This window comes from Lissotriton vulgaris, chromosome 5 (assembly GCF_964263255.1).
Source record: "Lissotriton vulgaris chromosome 5, aLisVul1.2, whole genome shotgun sequence".
NCBI lineage: Eukaryota > Metazoa > Chordata > Amphibia > Caudata > Salamandridae > Lissotriton > Lissotriton vulgaris.
In genome coordinates this window covers 1,203,288,161-1,203,314,384 of record NC_141693.1, presented here as the reverse complement: position 1 = coordinate 1,203,314,384, position 26,224 = coordinate 1,203,288,161, and the positions used below count along the sequence as shown (strand labels likewise).

Here is a 26,224-nt window from a genome sequence, read left to right as displayed (position 1 = left end):
ACAGTTACAACAGATTGTGTTATCTAGGTCCGCATCTCAGTTCTTGGGCATGTCCGTTCGCTCTCATGTTGTTCCCCTGTGTCAGGCAGTAGCCTTGTTCTAGTCTTCATGGTCCTGTGCACCCTGTTCAAATGCTAGGAGTAATGCATTCCACTCTAATGAGATGGGATGTTTCCTGAGTCCTCTGCGCTCTTCCCTATGTAGTTCCTGCCCTTCAGCTTTGCCCCATCTGATCGCCTCCCCACTCCAGGTCTCTACTTCCGGGGGCCTAGCCGACTTCCACCTCATCGCCACCTTAGTTGCACATCATGCCGGTGATTCCGATGCATCACACATGTGATACAGCCCTTTCCGTTCCCCTCCGTCCCCCAAGCTCCTCAAACCTTGCCTATCCACCGTCCACAATGCTCAGCAGTGTACCACTACAAGCCGTCATCCCACCACAGCCAATGCGAGCCTTCCGCAGCGCAGCTCATCATGACCGAAGATCGCGATCCCATTTTGTCACCATATGTCCGATTGCTTGCAGCAGTCGATCCCCGCAGTGCATAAATATGTAGTTACTCACTGGAATTGTGCGTTGTGGCAGAGTATTAGGCTACAGCTCCGGTTGCAGACACGTGGTGCTCGTTACTACCTCCTGTCCGCTATCGATCAGCCGCGTTCCACACTCCGGGCACCGCTGCTGTCGCATCCGCCATTTTGCCCTTCACTCTTATCTCAGTGGGTCCGCTGCAAGTTCACCCGCAACGCGTGTCAGCAGATCAGCGCGGTTACTGCTCCAAGTGCACGGAGGATTCCCACTCCCGAATCTTTGTTTTAATCCGAAATTAACTCCTGATTAGCATGTTTAATGACGCTGGGACTGCGTCTGCCCGGCGGAGCTGTCGTTCAGGCAGCCATCCCGCTGTGCACCCGCTAGCGCCTCCCCACTACTGCCATATTTGATGTACTTATAAGTCCCTAGCAAAGTGCACTCCATGTGACTGGGGCCTGTATATTAAATGCTACTAGTAGGCCTACAGCACTGATTGTGCCCCCCTCGTCAGTAGCTCTTTAAAATATGTCTCAGGCCTGCCATTTTAGAGCCTGTGTGTGCAGGTTAAATTGCCATTTCGGCCTGGATAGTTAAATCACTTGCCAGGCCCAACCCTTCCTATTTAATACATATATATAAGCCCTAATGTAGGCCCTAAACAGCCCAAAGAGCAGGATACAGATTATGTACAAAGTTGGACATGGACTTTTACGTTTTACATGTCCAGGTATTGAAAAACGTTTACATTTGTTTTCGATTACTGAAAGGTCTTTATTTCCCATGGTTTACGTTGGAATTAGCATATTACATCTTGTCTGGTGGATGACGATCATGTTCGAAGGGCTCCAAATCGGATTTTGCTGAGCTGAATCTGATTCGAAACCCTTGTTTCCGACTGAATTATACACAGCTCCCAATGAGCGATTACGATGCCCCTGAACTGCAAGGGCTGTCTGAATCGGTTCTGAAATGCAGTCAGACAGGTCGTGTCTTTCAGAGCCAAATAGTACAACTCTATGGACTCGGTTTTCGAGCGAGTGATTATGATGACTGACTCGGACAGACATTCCAAATCGGTTTCTCTGGAATAATCGGCTGCCGGAATCTGTATTTGGGGGCCTGTACCAGGCTCCTCTTCGCCCAGGCCTTCCAAATTCCATAGGGCTACACAAGGGACCACCCTTTCCAACCATGCACAATGTGGCAGACACCAATGGGTGCCCACCACAGATTGCACGATTTTCCCAAACCATTCCTTTTTTCAATGGGAGCCTGTATAGTCATCCGGAACACAGGCTCCCATTGAAGTCAATGGGAGTCTGACCGAATCGTATCTGGAAGAATCCAAATTGCTTGGTCGGACTACCCTGATTCGAGTCGGTCGGAAAGCTTTCCCGGACCAATTAGGTAGGAATGCTTTCCGGACGAGATCATAATCGGCCCCTTATAAGTGTAATTTCCAATTAGGACACAATGGATATTTTGAGTTTGGTGTCTCTGGACAATTTAAAATCACAACTTGAGATGAAGTCGGATTTTAAATTGTAAGTCAGAGAATGGCACTTTTAGAAGCTATCATTTTCTTACCTTAACCAATCTGTGTCTGTCTCTGAATACACATCTGGGTTGTGTGACAGCTGGGCTTTGTACATTTCCTTTAGACAGTCACACACACAAGGAGCTGAGGTGTGCCATAAACATCCTGATGGTCCATCACAAACCGGATGGGACCTCCTGGGCAAGATAAGAGGGAGTAGCTGACACTTTCTCCTGAATAGGGTTGTGCCTGTCCCCACACAAAGCACTGCATACCCCACTGTAGTGAATCTTCAGCCAGGGCAAAAAGGGAAAAGACATTGTGTGCTTCAAAGGCCTCTCTTTGAAGTCTCTCCCAGTTCAAAGGAACAACTGGGTATAAGTAGTGGTCCCCTGACATCACCAACTAAGTATACTCTGGAACTGAGGAGACTCAGCCAGGAAGAAGGACTACTGTGTTGCTGAAAGGACTGACACTCTGCTGGACTCCACTGGACTCCTGCTCTAGTGTGCCTGCCCTGCTCATACCCCAGAGATTGAAGGCAACAGAGGACTGAAATGCACCAACTACAATCCTTCGGATCGATGCTGCATCACCTCCTCCGCTCTTTGCTGTTGCACTTCAACGTTGATGAATTTTCTCCGTGAAGGTACTGTTTCAGCTGGGCCTGCATGGCTTCTGTATCCAACTTGTGCTCCATTGTGGTTGTCATGACTTTTATATTTGATTCGGTCCAGCACAACAAAATAGACTCAGTTTGCGCTTTTTGACGCTGAGCAGTTTATTACAAGATAGTCTTTAAAAATTCATAACTTTGGTTCGATCTTTTGAATTTTGCTTGTTTTGGTCTTGTTTTGTTCAATAAAGTAAGCTCTAATTTTCCTGCCTCATGTGGATTATTTTTGTGCGGTGTGTTTTGATGTTTTACTGTATTAAGTGTTGCACAAATACTTTACACATTGCTTAAGTTAAGCTTGCTTGCTCTATGCCAAGCAACCAGAGGGGGTGAGCACAGGTTAAATTAGGGTGTGTATCTGACTTACTCTGACTAGAGTGGTGGTTCCTACTTAGACAGGATGCATACCTCTACCAAATAGAGACCTCCATTTCTAACAGACTTGAACAGGAAATGCTGCAATCACCAGTAGTGAGAGGTGCAAACGTGTGTTTGGAATAGTGTGTGAACATCTTTGACTCTAGAGGTGTGCTCCACCATCTTGGAATGGGAGGCCAAGTGACCATGAGTCCCCGATCTCCAACTAAGTTCTATTTGCCCCAGTCTTTTAGTCCCCTGTTGTCTTGCTCTTACTGGAATCTGTCAAATTGTCTCCACAGGCTGATGTGTGCAGACCTTATCTGCCTGAATGTCCTGACACAGAGCTAAAGAGTAAACACATTAATGAAGGTGGACATATGCAGATATCAGAAAGCTGACAAGGTATGTGCATACCACCAAGATAATTGCACAGCAGTATCTGATTTTGAAATGGGTGGATGCATGGCTTGTTTCATCTAATTAAAAATAAAAGAATAACAGTATTTAAATATTGATGGTAATATTACATTTGAAGAAAAACACTCAATCAAACAACTTTCAGTTTTTATTGACTCAATATATTAACTAAAGACAGCCTTAGGTTTTCAGTTCTGGGCTCTTGCGAAGCATGTTAAACACAAAAAACATAGAACAAATCATAGCAAATAGAAATATGAACCAGCCTTTCCTTTTAATAGAACATTTCATTGTTCTGTTCTATCTCACTTTCTTTCAACAACTTTCTTTTAGTATAACTCATACATGGTCCATTCATGTACAAAAATAAAAACATGAGTGTATATAAGTTATGTTGGAAAAAACGTACTAAAATGTATCTACACAAATAAAACAAGAGTGTGATGTGCACAACTTCACATGACAACTAAGTGGTTGCCTGTTAAAAAACTGTACACATAATAATAATCGTCTTGTGATCAAGGGACGGAGGTCCCGAAACGCGTCATGGCGGCGTGTTCTATGCACTACTGGATGAAATAAACCGATTTTTGCAAAATATCCGAAAGGGTCCGGCTTCGTTTTTTTCCCTGGAGTGTGATTTGGGGACTTGGCGGAATTCGTGGCACATAATAATAATAATGTATCTGGAATATCCTTGTAGACATTATAGAAAATAGCAAACACCAACTATTTAAAATCTATAATGAGCAGCAAGATGGCATACAGAATAGAACAAAACAGTTTTAAATATTGAATGACAGAGGTATGGCTCATTCATGAAGTTTAGCAGTAAAACATTTATCATGAGCAGATTTGTGGAGAATTAAGGGTGTGCAGAAAATTGAACTATATCTACTTTAAAGCCTCCTCCTCCTCCAGCCTATTGTGTCTAGGTTTTAATTCTATTTTAGTACATTCAAATGCCAATTTTTGATTCTCCTCTTCCAGTCAACCATAGGTCCATCCACATCTGCTTCATCGTATACATACCATGTTTGTTACTCATGTAATCTCAAATAATATCAGTTTACCTCACTGGTGCGTCCACTACTTCCACTAACCTCTTTGTTTCATCCTATTTCCTGCACATTGCTTTAGAGCATAATCAAGTATCTAAAAATACCATTACCATGGCATATGATCCATAAAAATGAGAAGTTACCTTCTTGTTTGGTTGTTGTTGTTCTTGTAGACTTGATTTTTAGATTTGGCTCGGTCCAGCGCAACCAGATAGCCCCAGTTAGGTGTTTTTTTAAACTAAGGACTATTTGACAAGATATTCTTTAAAATGTCATAACTTTGGTTCTACTTATTGGATTTTTATTATTTTGGTCTATTTATTTGACGTGGTGTGGAATATTTTCGAGTGATGTGTTTCACAGTTTTACTGTATTAATTGTTGCACAAATACTTTACACATTGCCTCTTAAGTTAAGCTTGCCTGCCCTGTGCAAACTACCAGAGGGTGAGCACAGGATAATTCAGGTTGTGTATATGACTTACCCTGACCAGAGTGGTGGTCCCTACTTGGATAGAATCCATACCTCTGCCAACTAGAGACCCCCATTTCTCACAGACTCGAACAGGAAATGCTGTCCACCTGTCATAAGGGGTACCATCTTATGTTTGTAAAAGTGGGTGAACATCTGTGACTCTATAGGTGCCCTCCACCATCTTGGAATGGGAGGCCAAGTGACCATGAATCCTCGATCTTGAGCTAAGTATTCTCTTCCCCAGTCTTTAGGTCTCCTGTTGTGCTACTCTTACTGGAATCTGACAATTTTCTCCACATGCTCCTGTGATGTGAGCAGCCCCTATTTGCTTGAAAGTCCTGACAAAGTTAAAGAGCAAACAAATTAATGAAGGCAGACATATTTAGAGATACTTAGTAAAATCATTAAAAACTGCCTTGGGTTTTCAGTTCTGGGCTCTCACAAAGCATTTTAAACACAAACAATAAAGAACACATCATAGCAATTAGAAATATGATCCATCTTTTCCTTTTACTAGAAGGTTCTATGGTTCTGTTCTATCTCCTTTTCTTTCAACAAATTTCTTTTAGTATAACTCATATATGTTCCATTCATGTAAAAAAATAAATACATGAGCATATATAAGTTATGTTGGAAGAAACTTACTAAAATGTATCTACTTAATTACAACGGGCCCGATTCACAAAAATAGTCTGGGACAAAATCCTAACTTTATGACTTTCGGTATTCACAGAAGCTATTTAGGAGTACTAAAGGTAGGATTTTGTCTCGGCTAATCTTAAATTTTGGTCTTAAGTTAAAACTAAAACAAACTTAAGTTTGACTGAGACAAAATCCTAACTATAATACTCCTAAATGCCTTATGTGAATACTAAAAGTCGTCAAGTTATGATTTTATCTCAGATTACTTTTGTGAATCGGGCCCAACAAGTGTATGACTTGCACACCTTCAAAGAACAACTACTAGGTACTGGAATATCTCTGTAGACATTGTATACATAGCAAACACCAACTATATAAATTCTATAATGAGCAAAATTATAGCATGCAAAATAGAACAAAACTGTGTTAAATAATAAATGACAGATGGTTAATTTATTAAGTTGACCAGTAAAACATTTATCGAGAACAGATTTGTGGAGAATTAAGAGTGTGCAGAAAAGTGAACAACATATACTGTCATTACTCTTCCCTTCCAGTCAATCCTGGGTCCAACCACATCTGCTTCATCCTATACATAACATGTTTCCCACTTCTAATCTCACTTACCTATCTGGTTCATCAATTACTTCCACTTACCTCTTTGTTTCATCGTATTGCCGGCACATTGCTTTACATCATAATCAACTATACAAAAATATAATTACTTTGTTATACGATCAGTAAGAATTTGACGTTACCTTCTGGTTTGGTGGTTGTGTTTGTTGTCTTTTTGTTTGTCTGTAGTGTTGTTGCTTTTAGAGGTGTTATTAATGTTGTTATAGTTGGTGTTGTTACTTCTGTTGTTTCTATTTCCATTAATAATGTTGTTAGTGATTCTGTTGTAGGTGACTCCAGATCTCCTGATTCTGTTGGTTCTACAATTACATTGCAGCTTTAGTACAATTATGACATCTAATTTATGACTCAAAAAACAACCATTTCATATCATAGTAAGCAAGAACCAAAGGTAAAAGGTTCTTTTTAGACTTAAAAGTGTTGGGATGGCTTTTAAAAATAAACGTATTTATCCAGCATTTGTTCCACAAAGTGTAAAGAAAAATAAAAAGTTCGGTTTAGCTAGGAACCATGTTGATTTTGTGTTCTGTTTGACTTTTCACCGACATATTAGTGCACACAATGATAATCAGATCGGGAGCAAGACAGTGCAGTGAAAAACAATCCAATATCTCTACTGTGTTTCCACATTTGCCCTTACTTTACTATTTTTATTGCTTGTGTGCGTTCACTGTTGCTACAAAGGATTGCATGCTGTTGGACACATAGACTATCAGACACAAAAATAATGTTCCCATTTATCTTTACTTTGCAATTGTGACTACAATGAGACTGTTTTACATTATTTATTATTAAAGGCTATTGGCTCTATTTCCAGGCACATTCCTTTACGAAGCCTATAGTGAAAAACAAGCCTGCTTTCCAGGTATGGAAAGTTCCTTTTATCTGCTCTTGAACAAGTACGCATGTATTTTGTATTCCTAAGAGAAATGTGTACCTTGGGAACATCAAATTGGTACATCTAAAATGTATGTGGCTAACCAAACATGGTGACTGCAACATTAAACAGAAACATCTGTGATCCGAGATGGCAGGACATTAATACCTGTACCCTCGCCACTGGTATAGTGCACCCAGGTTTAGAAGGGTGTCTTACCTATGCCAGGGCAGTGGGTTGTAGGCATGGCACACAGGGATGGGTGCCATATCGACTCTTCACTTTGTTCAGCACCAAAACATGCAGCCTGCAAGGGCAGTTTGTGCGTGTGAAGGTACAGGGTCTCAAAGGGGGGCACATTAAGTGCTGCAGCCCTTAGAGGCCTTTCCCGGTCACAGTGCCCTTGGTAACCATGGTATCTCCTACAAGGGTCTTACATGTGGCCAGAGAGTTGCCAATTGGGTTTTGCAACAGTACACTTTAGGGAAAGAACATAGGCCCTGGGAACCTGGTTGGCAGGAACCCAGGGCACAGTCAGTCAAAATACAACAACATTTAACTGAGTGCAACCCCACAAAAAGGGGCTCTGTCCTACACAGCCTGCCCAACAATTAATGAAGCAAGTGGACTTGGAGTTTATTTGAATGGGAAACTCCCTTGTGTTTGTGCTGAAGTTCCACGTTCGAAAAACACAAATTCATGCATGCATGTCCAGCCTTTGTAACTAGAGGTATTATCTGGCCAGCTTTAACATTCCTGTCAGCAATGTATATATGAACGGTTGGCTGCACAATTCTAAATCCTATGCTCCTGTTTCACTAGAATGGGAAAATGTCAACTAAAGAAGGCAGGAATGGGGTATAGTAGTCTCATCATCATAATTTGCAATTGCACATGACTTTTCATGTTGAGTGAACTAATGGACACAATAATGACTGTGGTGTTCAAGGCCTTGAGTATAGAGGACCTATTTCACAACAAATTAGTTATAGGTAAATTCAACTTACATAAGTAAATGGCTTATTATAAAAGTGCAAAGGCACTTTTGAAATTCATAAAACGTGAATTTTCCATCATAAAGGGATTTATCCATACCTAATTCTACCACAATAGGGTGTGACATTATGAATGGCTAAAACATTTCCATGGGACAGGGAATATTAATTCTAGGGCAAACATGAATTGTTAAGTTTGGGAACACACATAAACTCTTCAATATGTAAGTTTTCACAAAGGTTTTGAAGGCCAATTTCCATCATGATTGGAGCCAGATTTGTCTTTGTAAAGAAATTATGTTTTCAGAGTGCTAAAAAATCTGATGGATTAGCAGCTGACAAAATCTCTTCATGGAGAACAATTTATAAACCTCCACTGATGCCTACACAGACATAGCAGTATGAAATTACGGATTATTAATATTATTGAACCATCGACCACTTCAGAAATCAGTTTATTACCATTCCCTTCAATTAAAGCCTTACAGTGGTGCAGCATCTCACTTACCGGTCTACTTGATGAGCCTCATCCAAGTTAGATCTCCCCTCTGCTGTTTACACCAACATCCCACATACACCTGCTCCTGTCTTTCCTTTCTACTCCTTTCCTTCTGCTCACTATCCCACATTCAGCTCTGCTTTACTTCTTCTCTCTCCTTGCCCCCTCATTCTAAATTCTATTTACTACCAATAATCAGTAACTGTTGACCTTCTGAAGGACTGGGTTTTTCTAAGACCCAGCGGTGCCAGGGGGCAACACCTGAAACCTTCGTGGGTTACCTGTTCCGGCGTACAAATGACAGAGACACGGGACACTTCCTTCGGCGTCAAAGATCGAGATTTATTTACTGCAGGGAACACAGAAGTCACAAGAAGTACAATGCATGTAGGTTCTAGGAGACTGCTTCAAATTGCATCTGTGGATCGCTCCTTTTATACAGTTTTTCGTCATAGAACAACATGGCAAACAAAAGGTTACAACCCAGTTCCCACAGTAAATTTCATAGGGGGTCGCTTTCATGTATTCAGAGTCCCGGAACATAATTACAGTAACATCCCCAGTTCCCAACTGTAAAAGTACATCTCCCCACCATTAGTACATTCCAATCCGGCTGTAAACGAATTAAGGAAGAGTCAGAAACAGGTGCAGAGGGAGACAAAGATAGTCAACAGATTGAAAAGAGTGTAAGGGGGGTGATATCGGAAACACAATTGCAGGATCAAAGGAGACATGCCTAATGAATGCACGGCTGAAACAATAGACCGGCACGGCAAGATGAGCCTCAAGCGGGGCCATCTGCCTTTGCAGTGCCATCCCCCTCGTCATAAAGACACCCTTAAAGGAACATGTGTCTTCCACAAGAGTTTGGGAATCCCAGGGTCACGAAGCGGACAATGTCCGTTCGCTGGCTACTTGAGGGCAAGAAACAAAATGGATGTCGTATCTAAAATGGAACCCGTGGGTTCAAACGAAGAGACCCACGAAACGGACGAACGGTTTAGGTCAGCATAGCGAAAACGCGTACACCCACTAAACTCGTCATTTGCGGTTCATAGATACCAAATTTGTCCATATTCGAACGAGTTGAAAACACCACTTACAATTGTCACAGAACCTCAGATGCTCCATTTGCCCTCATGTAGGCAAGCACTAGTCGATATCAGAATCAATCTCGATATTCATCAGACCATTCAGATGTTGCTGCAACATCATTCTATCCATCAGTGCCTCCTTGGTAACAGGTGGCCGTCTTATACACGTCGTAGCACAGAGTCCACATAAGGCTGGACCACACTGTACACAAAGACAACACGTGAACAGAAATGCTAAAACAACCCCAATGATCATCAGAATTTTCCAACCCCACGTCGACATCAGGCCCCAAAACCATCCTAGTAGCGTCCAATCACCTACGTCCACGTGTATGGACTCGGAGATCTTATGCAACTTCGAGATGGCTTGATAGACAGTTGGAGCGTTATCAGGAATGAAAATGCAACAACTCGAATGTATCACCTTACATACTCCACCTCTATCTGCAAGAACAACGTCTAAAACCATACGGTTTTGTAACTTCATAAGCCTGTCCGCCTGGAGCTCTGCTGTAAGATTACCAAGGGCACCGGCAGTGATTTTAGCAGTCGATTCCACCACTCGAGTCAACTGTCTCAGGTTCCTACTATTGATCATAGGTCCACAAAACGGCAAGAAACCCTTAAGGAAGTCTCCTGCTTCTTGACCGGCAGTGTCTTCTTCGCTAATCAAGCCTCTCACAACTCTGGTCTTGTGATAATCCGACCCAACTGTGAAGGTCGGCGGCAACAGATTCGCAATATAACAGGTGCCAGAGAAGTCGCGAGGCAACCATGTATATGCGCGATCGTAACATACAAAATATGTACCCTTGGCAGTCAAAAGAACAGGGGAAGAGGCCGTCGGTAAAACATACGTTTCAGTACAGGCACTCCTCCCAAGCTGAGCTCGCAGGCTTCGGCCAAGACTTTACCGAGATGGGGTACGATCCAGATCGGAGACGAGCTTTTAAGCTGCCGATCACCCACTGACATGCTATACTCAGCCTCACTCAGGTCTCTGAATGCTCGCACCTCTTCCTCTGGGATAAGCGATGCATCAAAGATATCCCTATCTAAATCGGCAATCGCTCTTGCCAAAGGTTCATGGTACGGGCCAGGACCATGATCTGCAGTGCGTGGCTCTCGATGGGGGTAGGAATCTAGTGCGCTACGAAACATAGTTTGGAATGCTCGAGCTGAACCCTGGGAACTATAAGGAAGAACCGAATACGGAATTCCCCTATCCGTGGTATGTGGCATTAAACCACACACCCAACAGTTGGTAGTATTCATCACCAACTGATGTTGATGGAGAAGTTGGACAAAGGAGTTGTTCATGAATTCCGCACGTCTAACCTGCTCGTGTTGAGGTAAAAGGTGAAAGGAATGAGGAGAAACAGTGGGAGTAGGTTTGGGTTCAGAAGAAGAAGTAGGTGAAGCAGAAGGCAATAACGATTGTATTCCATAGTATACTCCACCCACCAATAACATGGAAACAGTTAAGAACAGCAGGAACACCTGAAACAGAAAGCATTTGGTACGTACAACCCTGTGCAGTACTGATCTTTGCGCAAGAGTCTGCTCCACTTCCGACAACTTTGAGCATTCCATCCTCTAAAACCGTCCGCAACGTTCTTGACGCACTTCGTTCTGAATAGCGATTATCAATCCCCAGGAGTTCCTAGGAATCGATGGCCTCTGACCTAGTGTCAGGAACCTGCTAAACAGAAGGAAGTACCCGCACAGCCCTACGGTCAACCCGAATGTAAGGTTCTTTAATCAAACAATATAATACAGAATCTCCTAGCTGTGGAAAAAAACACACATGTGGAAAAGAACTCAGAAATTAAATAGAAACCACAATTGTTCAAAAATGTTCAAGATGATAATGAGGGTAACGTGAATTTTCAAAAAGGGGAAAAAAAGATTTTATTAGTCTTTGGTATGGGAACGAAGAAAATATCTGCTTCTTCCAGGACGAGTCTGCTCTTCAAATAATTGTTCAGGTTGCGGAACAGAGTCCTGTCGGGTAGACGATAGTTCAAGTCTTGAGTTCTCCAACGGCAAAGGTTCAACAAAGTTATCTGAATGCACTGAAGTATCTCCCACAGGCTGAGCGTCACTGAACGGCACAAAGTTCACCGGAGCTTCTGTTTCCGATGCGGCGATGTCGGTCCTCACCCACGAGTCCGCTGGTAATGGTATAGGCACCTTCTTTGTATGGGTGGCATGCACCCAATGCTTGAGGCCCTCCAGACGAACTGCAGTTCTCGTGGCGAGTAGCACCTGGAAAGGTCCCACAAACCTCGGCTCCAGGTTCCGTTTCCGGCCAAAATTCCTGGTTACCACCCAATCTCCTGGTTGGAGCCGATGGCCAGGACCCTCCGTCTGTGCAGGCAGTGCTTCAAAGACCTGTTGATGAATTAACCTCAGTTTAGCAGTCAGATCATGAAGATAATCAATTAACATTGGATATTCAAGACTGTCAAAAGACCTGGGTCTAGGAACCCCCCAAATATTTGCAGGACGGCCGAACACAATCTCATATGGGCTAAGCCCTACTCGAGAGTGCACAGTCGCCCTGGTCGATAATAGAGCAAGAGGCAAAGCGTCAGGCCATGACAAACCAGTCGTAGCCTGAATCTTTGCGAGTTTCAATTTTAGAGTACCATTGTACCCTTCAACCAAACCTGCTGACTGGGGATGATTGGCGCTGTGGAATTTTTGTGTAATTCCAAAGCCCTTACACACACTCTTCATCACACTCCCTACAAACTCACTTCCGTTATCAGACCATACAATCCGTGGCCTTCCATACCGAGGAAAGTATTCCTTCAGTAGGACTTTCGCTGTGGACAGGGCAGTATTGTCTTTGAGAGGGTAAGCTTCGATCCATCGGGAGAATGCGCAAACCACAACTAAAACATACTTCAGGTTATTACATCGCTCCATATGGATGAAGTCCAGTTGGATTACTTCAAAGGGACATGTAGGAGGAGCAAAATGGGTGTAGGGGTGCCCTTGCCAGGATTGTACATCATACATACCATGCAATTCTTGACCAATCTCTCAGCACACTTAGCGATACCATCATTCTTCCATACAGGGGACAGCAACTTGCAGATACCTTTCGCACTAATATGTGACAAGCCGTGCGCCATAGTCACAACAGCTAGCACATATGCATCCGGCAACATCCACCTCCGATTCTCCGACAAATCAATCCAACATCCATTCGCATCCAACTTTCCTGTGTTCTCCTTCCACTTGGTCTTTTCAGTTTCGGTGGCCTCATTCTGAATCGCTTTCACACTTTCAACAGTATTCTCACACATACCAGTTTCTGCAGGCCACCTTACCGAACTCGTCACATACATTCTAATTGCAAGGTTTCTAGCAGTCTCTTTAGCAATCTCATCCGCAAACGCATTACCACGACCAACATCATCCGTCACCTTACGGTGCGCACTGCATTTAATAATCGCCACCTGCTTGGGTAATGTAAGCGCGTCTAAAAGATCGTTCACAAGCTGTCCGTGTTGGATATTTGTGCCATGCGATGTCATAAAGCCTATCTCTCGCCACAATCGACCAAAACTATGTGCAACGCCAAAAGCATATTGACTATCGGTAAACACATTCACCCGCTTTCCTTTTGACAAAACACACGCTCTAGTCAATGCAATTAACTCTGCCGCCTGCGCAGAATTCTGATTCAATCTCGCAGTTTCCACAACCGTACTCAACGTTACCACCGCATACGCAGTCGTCACATCACCATTCGGCAACTTAAAACACGAACCGTCCACATACAAAGTACCATCGGGATCTGCCAATGGAGTGTTTTTTAGGTCCACACGACCCTTCGTTTCTTCCTCAGTTCGCAGATAACAATCATGTGGTGGTACCTCGTCTGATTCCATATTGTTTGGCAACAACGTTGCCGGGTTTAGGACATTGCAGCGCTTTATTTGAATGTGACTTGCCAAAAGCGTCAACTCGTAACCGGACAACCTTGCGTTCATCAAGTGTTGAGTTTTCGTACAATTTAAGAGAGTGTCAACTGCATGCGGAACCATCACCGTAAGCATATTATCCATTACCAATCCTGAAGATTGTCGTATGGACACCGCAGCAGCCACTGTCGCTCTTAGGCAACTCGGCAAAGCTCTAGCTACTGGGTCCAAAGTCGAGGAAAAATATGCACATGGACGCTGCTTACCGCCAAATTGCTGCGTCAAAACACTTAACGCACAACCCTCTCTCTTGTGAACGTATAGTGTAAACTGCTTGCTGTAGTCAGGAGTACCTAACACAGGAGCCAAACACAACGCATCACGCAGTTCAGAAAAACGTTTCTGACACTCGTCCGTCCATGGCAAAGGAGTTGGAACATCCTTGCACGTGATGGCTACCAATGGTTTCGCTAGCAATGAAAAATTTGGAATCCATTGCCTGCAGTATGACGTGATACCTAGAAAGGCACGCACATCTCTCTGAGTTGTTGGCACAGTCATTCGAGCAATCGCTGCAATTCTCTCTGGGGTCAACCTTCTTCCCTCCTTTGACAATAAGTGACCTAGATAGGTTACTTCTTGGCAACAATATTGCAGTTTAGAAGGTGACACCTTGTGATGTAAGTCACAGAGATGCTGTAACAAAGATACCGTAGCAGTCTTGCAGATCTCTTTTGTGTCAGCAGCCACCAATAAGTCATCAACATATTGGATCAAGGCTGCACCAGCCGGTAACACAAACGCGTCAAGTTGACTCTTCAGGGCTTGGCTGTATATCGATGGACTCTCACAGTAGCCCTGAGGAGCGCGTTTAAACCTAAAACTGCGACCACTTAACGAGAAACCGAATAGGTCCCTGCTTTCCTCAGCAATCGGAATGCTAAAGAAAGCATTCTTTAGATCGATCACTGAGAACGAAGAAGCAGATGCTGGAATCAGAGTCAGTAAAGCCGTAATGTCAGGCACCACAGGGAACTGAGGAATCACAATCTTGTTCACCTCCCGTAAATCAATAACAAAACGGTAAACAGGAGGCTTGGATGGATCAGTGCGTTTCAAAATAGGCAACACAGGACTATTGCACACGTTTCCCAGAGTCTCCTCGATAACATCTTTCTCGATTAGATCATAGATGATCGCTAACAACGCTCGCTCACCATCAAGGGAGATACGATACTGGGGAATACGTGGCAATCGCACATTTGACTTCAGTTGAACAACATAAGGGGAGATGTCAAGCAGGCCCACGTCATTGGGACCTGTTGCCAACAAAGATGCAGGAAGAGAACTCAATTCCGGTGGGAGCTTATCAGATGACAAGTACATGGGAGAGATCTTTCTCTGACCCAACGTAAGCTCCACTCCCGCAGGAGAACAATACAAAGTCGCATACAAACGTTACAGCAAATCCAGGCCTAAAAGGTTTTCACCACAATCAGTAGTCAAAATCAAAGGAGCTTTCAGCTCACAAGGCCCTATTGTAAGGGGCAAAGGGCTAGAGACCGGATTGCTAACAGGGGCGCCAGAGAATCCAACGGAAACATTCGTTAAGCCAGACAAAGGTGCGCCAGGGAGTTTCGAATGCATGATGGAACTTTTTGCTGCACCAGTGTCCAACAGAAAAGGCTCAACTATGCCCAATGTGGCAACTGCGACGTAAGGCCCTCTCTGATCAACCAAAACTGATACTACTCCCTCTCTTTGTCTGTGGCTGTCCTAGTAATTACCGTCATCAGTACCCTGTTCGATGTAAAAATCGTCCACATGGTACTGTGCGGATCTACTTGACGATGAACCACGCTGATCAAAACAATTATTGGAATCAGAGGAATTGTTAGAACGCTCATTTTGATTCTGAGTAACACCGCAACCTCTGCCTCGAGAAGCTTGTTGAGGACCACTACGACCTCCTCTAGAAGAATTACCATTATTTTGATCGTGCAAAACCGGACAATCAAATTTCAAATGACCCTCACCTCTACAATATGCGCATTGATTGTATCCGAGCATAGATCTCTGTGTGGAGGAGTCATTTCGCGACTGCGACCTGATAGATTGCGACTGCGATCTATTCCGCTGCTGAGAGTCATTTTGATTTGAGCGCGGAGGATACGCTTGCTGTAACAGCACTTTAGTTTTGAGCTCCTTCGTTTTCTTATCCGCACGATCATTTTCCTCCTTCTCCCTATTTTCATAATAATGAGCCGTGGCCAATATCTGAGCAGAGGTAGAAACAGCCCACAAACTCTCTGAATTCTTTAATTTGTTACTAAGGTCAGGTAACAAATTCGATACAAATTTATCTACGAACAACCTCTGACCTCCCTTAGTGCTCATATCTTGACCACTGTGATCGATGAATGCCTCCTCAAATCTCGTGAAGAAATCAGAGACACTCTTGTCCTTCTTTTGTTTACACGCAGACAGTTTATCCCAGTTAACTTTCATTGCTGGCATAAGTGTCTTCATTAATGTAATGATTCTTTGAGGTAAAGCCGTAATTAACTGCTCAGGCTTAGCCCCACCAACCTGCAATGCTTCAGCCGCTACAAGCGCCAGCCAATCACCACCTAACTCAGCTGCGTGATTTTCTTCACGAATTTTCGCCCAAACCGGTTGAGGTACTACATTGCCGAACAACATGTCGATGTCGGCTAGATTCATAATCGTAGCATCCACTAATTGCGACAACTCTTTATAGTACCCTGCAGGATTTTTGCGGGGGTCAGGCAAAGATTGCTTCACCTGCAAAACTTCCAAATGCTTCCATGGGAGGTGTATCCAAACTCTCTGGAAGTGTGGTGGAATAATAGGAACGGCATTAGCATCGCCTGGAATCCACACTGGTGGAACTTCACGCATGGGATACTGACCAGGCGTTGCCATCTACTCCTCAGTTTCATCTTTAAACAATGCTCGAGGTATTACAGTGGGACGAAAAGATAGAAGATGTTCCACTGCACGTCGAACATTGCTACCCACAATCATACCGCTCGAAAACTGAAGCTGAAGTTCAGTCAAGTCGGACGGTACATTGTTTACCTCGTCATTTTCTATCACCTTACGTAAACATTTACACATTTCCTCAAACACAAATCTCTGCGTGGGCTCATTGAATTGAGAGAAAGTGTCAAATATTATGCGCAGGGGATTTTTAACAGGATACCTAATCCAATTTCGCGCCATTTTTATCAGCGTATCGCTCTCCCTACCACCAGGAAGTTGACTTCTTCGCTGAGGAACATCAGAAACATCAGACCCAAGAATCGGTCCGAGAGGAGAGTAGAAATTAGCAACAATATTAGGAATACGTCGCCGAACAGACGGGGAAGAAGAAAGAAGTAAAGGGGTAACAACAGGAGGACCAAACACAGGGGCAGCAAGAGCAGTAGGAGTAGTCAAAAGAGCAGAAGTGACGGGAACAGCAGACTGAGAAGGTATAGGCAGTGGAGCAGTAGGAACAGTAGCAGGTAGTGGAATAGGGACAAGAGAATTCGCAAGGACAGGACCAGCGACAGGCTGAGGAGCAGCTGCCGGAACAAGAGGTGGAGGAACAGGGGGGACCACTGGAACTGTAGTATCCTGTGCGTATGGAGGTGGCGACTTCAGTAGATAAGACATCAAAGGGTCCTCTACTGCTTCCTCTCCCTTCTTATCAGTACCCGTCGGTAAAACGGGATAGCATTTATCCACTGTCATACGTTGTAATCTATCAAAAAATTCCTTTTCCTTCTCTTCTTTGTCTCGCTGAAACTGCTCTGCATTTCTCATCGTCGTAACGATACCTTCTCTCTTATTACGTTTAAGCTGTTTGATTTCTTTCTGTTTGGCTTCCTTACGCCATAACCGAAAGGAATCGAACATGGCCGGCCTAGCTTTCCTTTTAAACAATGCAGCTTCAAGATTATCCAAAATTGGGGTCTCAAAACTACCATGAGGTGACCAACTAAGGACACCGTCATCTTTAGTGTAGCGGACCCAGCAATCATCAAATGTGATAGGACCCACACCATGGCGACTATATAATTCATAAACTGGAGTTCCAACTGGAGGTATCGGACATGAGTCCTCCAATCGGGAATCCGCACAACAACCTCTAAAGCAGCTAAACAAAGTACTACGGCCAGGCATCGTGCACACTAACCAAGTTTCACAAACGTCAAGGGTTATTGGATTACAACGTCCCCGCAAAAATGCAAAAACCCTCGGTTTTTGGCGACTGCAGTCGTCAAATAGAACAACTACAAACAAAGTACGAAGAACCACAAATGCAATGGAACCATGCAACAACTAAGCACCAACAACAACTAAGGATTCTGGGAGCGACCCACAAATACTTAAATCAAAGAACAATGGCGTCACCAGGAAGGCCCGTCAATCGTCTCGCTGTACCAAGGTCTACGCCAGGCGCCAAAACAGGTCGACAGTCAGGGCATCAGTCCGTCGCAGCCGTCAGGAGGCGGGGATCTTCGCGGGAAAAGTCTTTGGGCCACTTATTTCGACAACAGAATCGATGAAGCGGGGTGCACCTTCCCTCTGAGATTTCACACGAAGTTCCTCACGATCGTCGGGCTTTGGACCGGTACCGCTGATGTCGCCCCACGTGGGCGCCAACTGAAGGACTGGGTTTTTCTAAGACCCAGCGGTGCCAGGGGACAACACCTGAAACCTTCGTGGGTTACCTGTTCCGGCGTACAAATGACAGAGACACGGGACACTTCCTTCGGCGTCAAAGATCGAGATTTATTTACTGCAGGGAACACAGAAGTCACAAGAAGTACAATGCATGTAGGTTCTAGGAGACTGCTTCAAATTGCATCTGTGGATCGCTCCTTTTATACAGTTTTTCGTCATAGAACAACATGGCAAACAAAAGGTTACAACCCAGTTCCCACAGTAAATTTCATAGGGGGTCGCTTTCATGTATTCAGAGTCCCGGAACATAATTACAGTAACATCACCAGTTCCCAACTGTAAAAGTACATCTTCCCACCATTAGTACATTCCAATCCGGCTGTAAACGAATTAAGGAAGAGTCAGAAACAGGTGCAGAGGGAGACAAAGATAGTCAACAGATTGAAAAGAGTGTAAGAGGGGTGATATCGGAAACACGATTGCAGGATCAAAGGAGACATGCCTAATGAATGCACGGCTGAAACAATAGACCGGCACGGCAAGATGAGCCTCAAGCGGGGCCATCTGCCTTTGCAGTGCCATCCCCCTCGTCATAAAGACACCCTCAAAGGAACATGTGTCTTCCACAAGAGTTTGGGAATCCCAGGGTCACGAAGCAGACAATGTCCGTTCGCTGGCTACTTGAGGGCAAGAAACAAAATGGATGCCGTATCTAAAATGGAACCCGCGGGTTCAAACGAAGAGACCCACGAAACGGACGAACGGTTTAGGTCAGCATAGCGAAAACGCGTACACCCACTAAACTCGTCATTTGCGGTTCATAGATACCACATTTGTCCATATTCGAACGAGTTGAAAACACCACTTACAATTGTCACAGAACCTCACTTCCTCCAGCGAAAGCTCCTCTACTTGTACAATGAGATTATCTAACTACTGCAATATCACCTGCTGCTATATAAAATGCATGATCAGATTTATTCTTTATAATGGGTGAGGATAAAGCTTTAGAAAATATTTTATGGCAGATCTGTGTAAAGCTCACTATGGAGAGCAACGTGGAAAATTCACAATGTTTAGAACATGTATACCATTAAGGATTGGAGTTATTGGGACATAACTGTAAATAATGCATGATAAGCCAAACTGTTTGCTCTGGTAGTGAAAGAACCCCGAAGGACCAAACAAGTTTAACCCTGTTACTAACTGCTGAACACTTTGTCATGTAGAGCCAGTCTTAGTGGCAATGACATTTGGATTCTAGTAGTCCTCTACAGGCTATTAAGGAGGCTTCTAAATTTAAAGATGATTTGACAGAGTTCATTTATGTTGTGATTTAGAGCAATAGTCAGCTACTGATTATAAGCAATTTCAGCTTACACAAAACATACTCATACCTAGACCATATGTCAAACTCATGGCTTCAATTAGTGGGTAAAATTGCAAACACATGAGAAGGGCCATGAGGCATACCATTAACAGAGCACAGTTGTATAACCTACCATTCTAAACAGCCAAGAATTGGCGACAATTTGGATCATAAATGATCCAAAGCATTAGGAGCAACAGAAGAAATTGACAACGGAAAAAAAGTGTCCGTAACTGAAAAAGAAATGTGTACAACTTTAAATTCAGTCATTATTTAATCAAATGGAAAAACTGCAGCACTTAAAACATGCAATGTGAGAGACTGAACTGCTCATTAGCTGAAATATTATGATAATACATGAAGGGCACTCAAAGCTAAGCTTTGCTCAGACACTTTAATGAGCAGAGCTCCTGAATTTTAGATGCATTTCCCCTCATCCACTTGCATAGGAAGTGACATAAGTTCTTGTCTCCTTTCTACATCAAGCAACTCGTTAGTGCATCACATCACCCGGGTATCCCAGGTAAGGGCAGATACAGACAAGGTTATCACCTGTGAGAGCTAGGAAAGCCTTGGGGCATAACCTATTTCACTGAATTCTATGTTCTGTTATGTCATGTTAATGGTGTTTTTATAGTGTGCTAATCACTGGTGAGGGTATTAACGGAGCAAACTCATATGACCTACAAATTTGAACAGCCAAGAATTGGTGACAATTTGGATTATAAGAGGTCCAAAACATTCAGGGCGGATTACTATGCGGCTCGTAGAGGCTCCTACCTATGGTCGGAGCCTTTACAGATGCATCGTAATAGGATGCTGAGTTTCCTTTCCTACAGCCTTATTAAGAGGGAGGCAGTCAGAAAGGAAACCGACCGGTCGTTCCAGCTGACTCCCGACTGGCTCTGAGAGCCCATCCAGCAGTCGGAAGCCGGGTAGTTATCTAAAGGGCGGGCCTTTCCTCCCTTGAGATCACAATGACGGTTTCCAACATAGTTTTCCATGCTGGTCCGTTCGACATGAAAACCATGTAAAGAAACACGTGTTTGGGGGCTCCCAACAGGCGCCCTTGGTTTCACTGCCTCTTGTTGGAGGCCAAGGCAGCACCTATGGTGCACCTCTCCTTTTTAATAACAAAGTGCTGTTCCTATGTTGTTGTTTTTTCATATACTGCCAGTACCACATACAATTCACACTATTGCATACAGTGCATTCAAACTATAAGCCTTATTTTTAGTAGAAATATCTCTTCCTTTACTGAAAAACATATTTTATATACGACATTAAGAATATATTAAAAGCCTTAATAGGTTATAAAATCTTTTTGCAGAAGAGACAACAGATATTGTTATGATAGATTATCTCCCATGTGTATAGTGAGCCTGTGCCTACACATCAATTATAATTTAGCATATTTCTTTATAGTCAAATAACCACAGTGAGAAGTTGGCCTGGTATATGATGTCTACTAATTAAAGAGGGCACCTTGCACCAGTCCAAGCAACCCTTATGATGATGTACGAGGTCAAAGATAACCTTAGAAAGCTATCCAAGTGGTAGCTGTGGAGAGCAGCCTTCAGGCTTAGTCTTGAAGGACTGTTAAGCAGCTTGTTTCACCAGAAGGCAACCTTATTGTATTGCCTGACTGAAAGGAGAACACTCAAATACCTCACAGTATCTGCTACATGCAGATAAACATATAGCACACAATACTGTGGCACAGAAACAACCATAAGTAGTACTAACACACGGGGGCTCCAGGGGAGACCAAAGCATATACTAATATAGTGGTATAAGAACCATAACTCGAGTCAAGAGGTTGGATGGAAGATGCAAGGACCCTGAAAGCAGAGAGGACAGAGTCTGGGTCACTTAGGAGTGACCAAGGGCTCGGTAGATGAATGCCCACCGATGTCAGGTGCTTCAGGGGTGAAGATGGAGACCTTGACTCTAAAGCTGCAGGGACCAGGAGACGTCAGAAATGACCAGGGGCGGGATATGAGCTGTCCCATGAAGGATGTTGAGCGTTGAGGGGTCGGTGTCCAGTGGGCGCACCAACAAGCCTTGGCCGCGACAACCCACGAAGAAGGTCAAAGAAGGTTATGGTCTGCCCCAGCAAGGAGCAGGGGACTCACCACAGCAAGGGAAGTCCGGAAAGGCCTGGATCAACCAGGGGAGCCCATGAAAAGCAGTGTTGTCCCTCAAATGGACCTACAGGCCGAAGGCACAGGAGTCGCGAGGGGACCTCTGGCAGTTTCACAAAGTAACAGTGGAAGGAGGTCAAAGTCCTCTGTAAGAAATCTGCGCAGAGGTTACGACTATCAATAGCCCAAAGGATTTAGTAGGGAGACGCCAACAAGCCTATGCACTTGCAAAAGTATGCAGTGTACAGGGGTTAAGGCTATGAGTTCCCCATGAGGGATACTGGCCTCAAACTTGGTGAGAGGGAAGCTGGACCTCAAGGAACCTATGATGTCCTGTGATCCTGTGATGCTGCAGCCTTCAGAGTTAGCAGGCGCTCAGGATCAGCAGACCAGTCAGTTCCATTATAGTGTCTGCGAATGCAGGGGAGTGCCTCCTTTACCACAAGGGAGATACTTTAGCTGTCCTTGATGCTCCATAGGTCATTTATTGAGCCTCTATGGTGCACAGGCACAGACAATGCTTTGGACAGAGACAAAGTCGGGCCTGTAAAAAGTCCAGCGAAGTCCAGTGTCCAGACGGCCGAAAGTCCTTGCTTTCATGTTCAGAATCTTGTCCTTGTCAAATCTAGAGTCCTACAGTCAGGAAAGCCCTTTTGTACCCTTGGGAGAGGGTTGGACAGCTTCAGGGGACCCTCCCAGGTTTGGGTAAGGACAGAGGGGAGATTACTCCCATGTCCTTTGTTCATTTTTATGCCAGAGCAGGAGCCAACGGCTCCCAGGACTGGTTTAAACTGGCTATGTGCAGGGACGCCAAATGTGCTCTTGTCACAGACTTTCAGGTACTTTGGAAGTGCACCCACCCAGCTCCAATACACTAAATCCTGTCTAGGAGGTGGCCACACCTCCCTGTGACAGGATGCCTATAGTGCTGCCTTCCTCTGCTCGAGCTTGTCTCAGCAGCAGGAGGGTAGAAATGTGTATCTGGTCAGCAGCAACCATTTGTGCTATCTGGGTTGAGAAGGCTGGTACAGGGAAGACTAGAGACCCATGAAGCTTGCTTCTGAAGGGTGGAATCATACCTCCTACATACCTCCTACCGCCGAAGGTGCGCCAAAGGCAAGTCCGTCCGCGCCTGGCCCGGGCCCAGGGCCAGAAACCCTGCTCTCACCCAAACACACCATATATATCCCCCCGTAGAGAAACCAAGCTCCAAGTCACACACTAAAGGGACCTTCTATTCCGCCAAACACTTAAGGAGCCTTCGCATACCCCCACATCCAAATTGCACAAGAGACCTGCCACCTGACAAGCGCAAACCCTGTACTAACTGTGACTTTCATCTCACCCCTAAACAAGAAGTCAGGGCCCACTCACCAAGCATCAACCCACTGATGTCTGGTAAAAATCTTTTTTCCTTCATCAGTATAAATTGCCGCTCTCTACCAAAACATAAATCTGACATCTTTGATTTATTAACAAATGATGAACCAGATGCAATATTTCTCACTGAGACATGGTTTCATGATAGCTCAGGACCTGATGTTGCAGCAGCATTACCAGAGAACTATGCCATAGTCAGGAGAGATCGAAGTGGGAAACCAGGTGGGGGGATAGCAATTATTTTTAAAAACAAATTCAAATGTGACTTCGAACACCTGCCTTCCCATCATTGCGAGGCCGCTCTCTTTAAGTTATCCTTATCCCCCAATTTCAACTTTTCCGGCGTATTGGTTTATCGCCCTCCCTCTTCTTCCACCTCATGGACCACGACCTTCATTGAACTTATAACCCCACTAATTCTAAATGCTGCTAACTTTTCCCTTCTTGGAGATCTGAATCTCCACTTAGAAAATGGCTCTAATAACACCAACGTCAACCTAATTGCGGATCTTACCTCCCTGAACCTCCAGCTCAAAAACTCCGGGCCCACCCGTAAGGCTGGTCACCTTCTTGACCCAATCTTCTCCAGCCTTATCGAGATCGTCTGCCACCCAGCCCTAACCACAAGCTGGTCACACCACTATTTAATCAAATTCGACCTGACTATCCTAGCAAATCTCTCCCTCACTCCCAACATGCCTACCTCAAAGAGCAGAAACTGGAAAAAACTAGACATTAACGATCTAAACTCCTGTCTGGATGCTCACATACCCAGTACAACAGTCCAAGTAAAACAACTCTCATCAGCAGTACAAAATTGGTTGACAGCGGCCATAGACACATGCCTACCTATGACAAACAAAAAAATAAACCACCAACGTCCTCCAGCCCCATGGTTTACCGCTACATTAAAAACAGAAAAGTCACACTGCAAAAACTTAGAAAGAAAGTGGAGGAAGAACTACACTTCAGAGTCTAAAATTGCCTATAAGACTGCCTTAAACAAATACCATAAACTCTGCAAGCTAGCTAGAGCGGAACATGTCTTAACTACCATCACTGAAGCTACCAACTGCTCAAAAACTCTTTTTAACACGGTCAAAATATTGGCAGGCTCCAAGACACTAGCTCCAGCACCTGCACTAACTAAACATAAATGTGATAACCTGGCCTCCTTCTTTGTACAAAAAGTTGACAAAATATACCAAGATATTGTACTCAATCAGGTCAAACTTACCCAGGCCACTTGTCCTGTCCCTTACACAACTCGGCAATACGCTGCTGAACATCTGCTCTCCCCATAACCCAGAGGGAAAAATGCCACCTCCCAAACACACCCTGACAAACTGGCCTGCACTCACAGCTGAAGATCTAACAACACACCTGAAAAACGTCAAATCGGGATCACCAAAGGATCCCCTCCCTGCCCCGATACTTAAACAGCTAACTGCCCCCTCACAATCAGTAATAGTCAATCTACTGAACACCTCTTTACAGGAAGCGACTATCCCACCTGAATGGAAACACGCCATGATTCACCCACTCCTGAAGAAAGCTAATGCTGACCTTGACGAACCAAGCAATTACCGCCCCATATCACTGCTCCCCATCTTTTCGAAGATATTAGAAAGACATAAACATAAACATCTCAACCTTTGCACAACAACACATGGTCTCCTCCACCCTTCCCAGTCGGGCTTTAGAGCAGGCTTCTCGGCCGAGACGCCCCTAGTATGAGTCACAGGTAAGATACGTAAACATCTGGACAACAGGGACACGGTAGCGCTCATTGTGCTAGACCTGAGCACTGCTTTTCATACCATATCCCATGAAGTTCTCATAAATACACTACACTCAGTAGGCATAAGGGACTCCGCTCTACACTGGTTAACCTCTTATCTCAACCAGTGCACCTTTAAAGTTTTTTCACATTCAATATGTTCTGAAACACTCTCTTTCACCCATGGAGTTCCTCAGGGCTCTATCCTGAGCCCCCTACTGTTCAACCTATATGTTACACCTCTCGCAGAAGTCGCTGAAAAGTCAGGACTCTCTCTTTTCTCATATGTCGATGATTCTCAAATCATCTTTTCCCTGTCCTCTCACAATATAAGCGACCCCTCAAAACTCAAAACTGGTCTTACCAACCTAGCACACTGGATGCAGCAAAACTTCCTTAAACTAAATGGTGAAAAAACTGAGGTTATAGTTCTAGGGAAAGAAAAAGAACTATGGAACCCCATACACTGGCCCCCCGAAATGGACTTCCTCCCTCCTCCGTCGTCCCAAGTAAAAAATCTAGGCGTTATAATAGACGACTCACTTAGCATGCACCCACAGTCCATCAAAGTTGCGGCTACCTGTTTTACCATTCTGAAATGGTTAAAAGAAATCTGCTGGATGCTACCAGAATCTACCAGAAAAACAGTAGTCAATGCTTTAATAACATCCAGACTCGACTACGGTAACATCCTATACTTAGGAGCAAACAAATCCGTTATCCACAGACTGCAATTAGTACAAAACGCCGCAATCAGACTCCTATGTAAGGTTCGGATCACTGACATAATATAGAATGCCAAAATATCGACCTCCTATCTCCAAACAGGTAAGTACAAAAATATCGAATCAAAAATATCAATGTAAAAAATATAGTTAGTCAAAATATCGAATTTTTTAAATGCTTTAAATTAATTAAAAATTAATGAAATAATAAATAAAATGAACTTAAACATACTTAAAATACCTAAATAACCTTATAATTAATAAATAATTAATGTAAGTTAAAAAAAACATACAAATTGATTTGTTAATACATATAAATATATAAATGTAATATTAATAACAAAATTACAATATTTTTACCGTAGGATAGCGGAAAGGGTAACATTT

At 43.9% G+C, this 26,224-nt stretch overlaps 1 protein-coding gene across 1 annotated transcript in view; it reads right to left on the bottom strand.

Moving 5' to 3' along the window:
* The window catches only part of LOC147712268 (uncharacterized), a 593,266-nt gene that overhangs the window by 174,666 nt on the left and 392,376 nt on the right, over nucleotides 1-26,224 (bottom strand). The window contains exon 12 of the mRNA XM_086919610.1: nucleotides 6,464-6,640. Coding sequence (XP_086775736.1) covers nucleotides 6,464-6,640 — 177 coding nt within the window. The remainder of the gene's footprint in view (nucleotides 1-6,463; nucleotides 6,641-26,224) is intronic.